Source organism: Physeter macrocephalus, chromosome 12 (assembly GCF_002837175.3).
Source record: "Physeter macrocephalus isolate SW-GA chromosome 12, ASM283717v5, whole genome shotgun sequence".
NCBI lineage: Eukaryota > Metazoa > Chordata > Mammalia > Artiodactyla > Physeteridae > Physeter > Physeter macrocephalus.
The window spans coordinates 18,003,400-18,009,727 of record NC_041225.1 but is presented as its reverse complement, the minus strand read 5'-3'; the positions used below and the strand labels follow the sequence as shown (position 1 = coordinate 18,009,727).

Sequence of the window (6,328 nt, the reverse complement as noted above, 5' to 3'; positions counted from 1 at the left end):
TATATATATATATATATATATATATATATACAATGGAGTATTAGCCATAAAAAGGAACGAAAGTGGGTCATTTGTAGAGTTGCGGATGGACCTAGGGACTGTCATATAGAGTGAAGTAAGTCAGAGAGAAACAAATATCGTATATTAACACATATATGTGGAATCTAGAAAAATGGTACAGATGTGAACTGGTTTGCAAGACAGAAATAGAGACACAGATGTAGAGAACGAACGTATGAACACCAAGGGGGGAAAGTGGCGGTGGGGTGTGGTGAGAAGAACTGGGAAATTGCGATTGACGTATATACACTAATATGTATAAAATAGATAATTAATAAGAACCTGCTGCATAAAACAATAAATAACATAAAATAAAATTTAAAAAATAAAGAAAAGAAACCCTTAATGTCCTCCGGTTAAAAATAATGAAGGTGTGATTAGGGTGGTAGTTCAGGTAACCAGAAAGAAAGGTAGAGACATTGCAGAGATACTAATTCAAAAACGTACTGAGTACCACCTGTCTTCCTGGACACAAATTCAGCAGTGCTGCTTAGCATCCTCCTCAAAAGAGACAGCAGGGTCAGATACAGGACAGAACAGGCAGGTACTTGGGGAGCAGAGGAGCGAGGGTCATAAAGGGACACTGGATCTTCCTTTGCTTTCCACTGGAGAAACCTTGGTAACATCAGGATGGAGAGGGGACACCTCGAGTGCCTAGGAGTTTGACCACCCGATGGCACATGTGTACGGTAGGTGAGAGGTGATATAGGGTCAGTAAATCCTTCCCCGGTGGGTTTGAACACGCTCACTGTCCTTGCTCTCCGTGTGGGTCCACGCTCTCTCTGGTGCTGGGGCAAAAGAGTTCCCCAAGAGAAGAAGGCACAAGAGCAGCCTCAAGAAACTCTCGCTTCAGACACCTGGCAGAATCCCTTTTCAGCCTCCCGCCCCACAACCAAGGGAAGTGAGAAATTGTCTTCACCTAAAGAGAGAATTTCTTACTTGTCTCAAAGTGGATCAACTCCTGCCTCTGTACTTGCTTAGATCTGGAAGTGGAAGGAACCAAGAAATAGGGTTCAGAACTGATTTGTAAATTCCAGGTCACTTTCCTGGTAATCAGAAATGGATTCGATTTAATTCCACACTCACTTAGTGAATGCAAATATCTTCCAGGAGAAGGAACTGGAGAAAAATACTGGATGTGAATGCAGCAAACCCCTCTCCGCCTTGCTCTCTCTCACAGTTTAGCCAGAGTGTATGTCAAAAAGCATATGAAGTATTACATGCTGAGCCTAAATTGTGTTCTTAATACTGTTATAAAAATCACAGCACTCTCTTTATTTCATACGTGTAATTGGTTTTTTCACTTCTCCATGAATGACATTTTTATGAAGACCAAAATGCTGTGTGGGACCTATTGGAAACTTACACTGATGGGAGTTTCTGATAAAATAAATAGCCCCTCTAATAATGATCCCTAATGTTAAAAGTACTTTGTTCATTACTTCAGAAACCTCCTGTAAATTTTGTGGGAAGCAGCTCCCTTTGTATGGCATTTTCCATAGAACTTTTACTACTGGGTTGTCCCTTTACTTAGGAGCTTAAATGAAATGAAAATAGGACAGGCTTGTAGATCTTTTTAAGGTATAAAGGGTTGATGGCAATAGCCATTGAACCAAGAATTGGTAAGATTAGAGAAAGAAATTATAAAAGTGAGTTTTAAATCCTTTTTTAAAAAAATCCTTTTCATTTCTATACATCTCTTGTTCATTCCTTATCCCGTCTATGCTTATTAAGGCAGACTTGTGAAACTGCTTTGTATGCTACTGAGTTTAAATACTCTCTGTATTACAGTGCTGTTTGTTTTTCCCTCCCTTTAGGAGATGACCTGGCTTCCACCACTTTCAGCTATTCCAGCCCCTGGAAAAGTGGAACCGAGCAAATTTCCATTTCCAAATAAGGTGAGATCCTCCGTTGCCCAGGTTGAATAGGCTTTACTCACACAGAGATTTTTAGTGGACAGTGGATTTCCCTTGATTGTCTTTTCCTCTGTAAATATTCCTGCTACAGGCACATGGATCTGATTTTCAACAGTTTGCAAGCGTAGGTCTGTTCATTCCAAGGCAAGAAATCAAACTTGGCAGTCCTGCCTACCTCCACTTCCATACTTCCTGCAAAATATGATGAATATTACAATTACCATGTTATCTAAAAACACTTGTGAAGTTGAAATGCATCTTACAATCATTTTATACATCCAGTGTGATTGTATGTCTTGTTTTTTCCTGAAAAGCTGTTATTAAATTAATGATGTATTTTAAAATCAATGTCTTAGAATTGAGTACATGAAGTATATAATTTCTCAGTTATCTTTTATAAAGCTGAAAATATTTTCTAGGACTTAAAAAAAAATGATTTCCATCTTTTCTAAGAACCAGCATACACAAAATATCAGCTACAAAATATATTTAAATTATACATGAATCTAATAAGTTTTGATTTTTCTTAACCATCCAACATGTAATTACAGATTCATTATAAACATGAAATTATGCACATAGAAGAATCAAAATATGAAAGTTTCTCATGCCATTGTCCAGATTTTACTTCCCTACCCACAGATTACTATCAAGAGTTTGGTGTAGGGCTTCCCTGGTGGCGCAGTGGTTGAGAGTCCGCCTGCCGATGCAGGGGACACGGGTTCGTGCCCCGGTCTGGGAGGATCCCACATGCCGCGGAGTGGCTGGGCCCGTGAGCCATGGCCACTGAGCCTGCGCGTCTGGAGCCTGTGCTCCGCAAAGGGAGAGGCCACAACAGTGAGAGGCCCACGTACCACCAAAAAAAAAAAAAAAAAAAAAGAGTTTGGTGTATACCATTTCAGTCATTTTCCCTGTGCGTTATATACACATATGTGCATATGCAGTTTCTTAAAAATCCTAAATGGTATAGTACTACAAGTACTTTTTCTAAGAGTAGACTTTTTTCCAGTTACACACAGTACATAAATATCATCGCTAAATATTAACATCACAGCATTCTAAAGTAAATTACTGAAATAATTGTTCATTATTATCACAATGGTAAATTCCATTCTAAGAGTCGGTTTTTATTTCCCTTAGCAAGGCTTATTTAGAGATCTTCCCAAGTGAATATGTAGAGATTTTCTTACTTTTTAACAGCAGCAAAATATCTCATAGTATGAATTTGCTGTAATTTATTTGCTCAAGCTCCTTTAATGGACATTGAGACTGTTAATGGTTTGCTGTTAACACAAACACTATTACAACCCACAGTTTTTGTAAGTGCCTCTGTGTGTGCCTCTTATTCAATGTCTCTTGTCCAGACACCTAGAACAGGAACTGGGGTGCTGGAGGCATCAGAAGCCTTATTTACCCTTGACTGTGTTTCAAGAGTATTTTTTTATGAATCTTTGCCAATGTTTAATATTATCTGGTTTTTTATCATCGTGTCTGTAGTATGGATGAAAAACTGTTATTTCGTTAATTTGCACTTCTCCAGTAATTTCTGAGTTTGAGCATTGACTGTTTTTCCTTTGCAAATTGCCCATTCATGTCCATTGCCACTTTAAAAAAATGATTTGTAGGAACTCCGTATATCTTACACATTTGCCTGTTCTATATGATGCAACTATTTTTTGCAACCTTACTTATGTACCTTTTATACTAGCAAAGTGTTTAATTTTCATGTCAGATAAAAAAGATCTTTCCCCGCCCAACATTCTAACAACGTTCTCTATTTTATTGTAATTCTTCTATAATTTTTGTTTTTAGGTTTAAAAAAAATTTTGTTTGCATTGGTGTGTCATAGGATTCTAGCCTTATTCTTTTCATTGGTTGAGTAAATTATGACAACACTATCAACAAATTAGCCCATCTTCCCCCCACTGGTTTGAAATACCACCTACGTCAACAACTGAAAGTCTCATCAATACACAGTTTTGTTTCAGGACTGTCTGTTCTGTTCTTTTGATATATTCATCTCATTCTTTCCCAGTAACTCATTGTTTAAGTCAGAGGTCAAATAACTTTTTATTTAAAGGATCAGATAGTAAATGGTTTAGGCTTTGCAGACAATATCTGAATGAATGAATGTGACTGTGTTCAAATAAAACTTTATTTACAGAAACACAATAAGTAAAGAAGTCTTACAGCTCAATAATAGAAAGAGAACTTGTTTTAAGAATAGGCAAAGGATTTAAATAGACATTTCTCCAAAGGTGATCTACAGATAGCTAATAAGCATATGAAAAGACACTATTGCTATCCTTTAGGAAATGCAGATCAGAACTACTATGAGATACTCCTTCACACCTACTTAAAGGGCTAAAATCAAAGACAGACAATACCCAGTGTTCACAAGAGTGTGGAGAAATTGGAACCCTGATGTCAGTTGCTGGTGGGATCTTAAATGGTGCAGCCTCTTAGAAAAATTTTCAACATTTCCTCAAAGGTTAAACATTGCATTATTGGGCTTCCCTGGTGGCGCAGTGGTTGAGAGTCCGCCTGCCGATGCAGGGAACACGGGTTCATGCCCCGGTCTGGGAAGATCCCACATGCCTCGGGGCGTCTGGGCCCGGGGGCCGCTACTACTGAGCCCGCATGCCACAACTACTGAAGCCCACGTGCCTAGAGCCCATGCTCCGCAACAAGAGAAGCCACCACAATGAGAAGCCTGCGCGTCCGGAGCCTGCGCTCCGCAACGGGAGAGGCCACAGCAGTGAGAGCCCCGCGTACCGCAAAAAAAAAAAAATAATAAAATAAAAACAACATTGCATTATTTAAAAAAAAAAAAACAAAAAACATTACATTATTGTATGACCCAGCAATTCCACTCCTAGGTATATCCCCAAGAGAATTGAAAACACACGTCTGCAAAAAATCTTTTCCACGCATGTTCACAGCAGCATTGTTCATAACAGCCAAAAAGTGGAAGCAATACAGATGTCCATCAACTGATGAATAGATAAACAAAAGTGATATGTCTTTATAATGAAATATTATGCCGTCATAAAAAGGAACGAAGCACTGATACATGGTTCAACATGGATGAACCTTGAAAATATGCTGAGCAAAGGTGAAAGACCAGTCACAAATGACCACATTTTATATGATTTCATATATTTGAAATGTCCAGAAGAGGCAAATACAAAGAGACAGAAAATACATTAGTGGTTGCTTACAGCTTAGGGGTAGGGAGAGAGGGTTGAGTGCTAAAGGATAAAAGCTTTCTTTTTGAAGTGTTGAAAATGTCCCAAAGTCCCTTAATAAGAATGATTCCAATATGTTATTGTTAAATATAATTTCTTATTCTGTGTCCAGCTGAGGGTACTTCCTTCTATTTTTCTAGCTTTCTGAATATTTTAAAGGTTTGAATTTTCTTTCCATTAAAAAAAATTAAGGTATAATTTACAAACAGGCACTTCCCTGGTGGCACAGTGGTTAAGAATCCACCTGCCAATGCAGGGGACATGGGTTCGAGCCCTGGTCCAGGAAGATCCCACATGCCTCGGAGCAACTAAGCCCGTGCACCACAACTACTGAGCCTGCACTCTAGAGCCCATGAGCCACAACTACCGAAGCCCGCATGCCTAGAGCCCGTGCTGAACAAGAGAAGCCACCGCAATGAGAAGCCTGCACACTGCAATGAAGAGTATCCCCCACTCGCCACAACTAGAGAACGCCTGCACATGGCAATGAAGACCCATTGTGGCCAAAAAAAAAAAAAAAATAGGTGACTCTACAGAGTGTGGGGACATTACATGATTTTAATAATGCTTTTCTTTCAAAAAGTTTACAGTAAGTGCTGGTAATTTATCTTGTATCGGACTTCCCTGGCGGTCCAGTGGCTGAGACTCCGTGCTCCCAATGCAGGGGGCCCAGGTTTGATCCCTGGTCGGGGAACTAGATCCCACATGCCGGAACTAAAAGATCCCACAACTAAGACCTGGCACAGACAAATAAATAAATAAATATTTTTAAAAAATTTTATCTTGTATCAATGAAATAAGACTTCATTAGTGTCATTTCTACTCTAACGAATCACCATAAACTTAGTGACTCACGACACATGAATTTATTATCTTACAACTCTGGAAGACAGAAGTCTGAAATCAGTTTCATGACGCTAAAATTGAGGTGTCGTCAGGGCTATGTTTCTTCTGAATGTTTTAGGGAAGAATTTGTTCTCTTGTCTTTCTCGACTTCTAGAGGCTGCCCTTTTTTTTTTTTTTTTTTTTTGTGGTACGCGGGCCTCTCACTGCTGTGGCCTCTCCCGTTGCGGAGCACAGGCTCCCGACGCGCAGGCTCAGCGG

General features: G+C 39.3%; 1 protein-coding gene across 1 annotated transcript in view; it reads left to right on the top strand.

Moving 5' to 3' along the window:
* Positions 1 to 6,328, top strand: part of AFF3 (ALF transcription elongation factor 3) — a 586,002-nt gene that overhangs the window by 382,475 nt on the left and 197,199 nt on the right. The window contains exon 6 of the mRNA XM_028496803.2: positions 1,878 to 1,958. Within this exon, the coding sequence (XP_028352604.1) occupies positions 1,878 to 1,958 (81 nt within the window). The remainder of the gene's footprint in view (positions 1 to 1,877; positions 1,959 to 6,328) is intronic.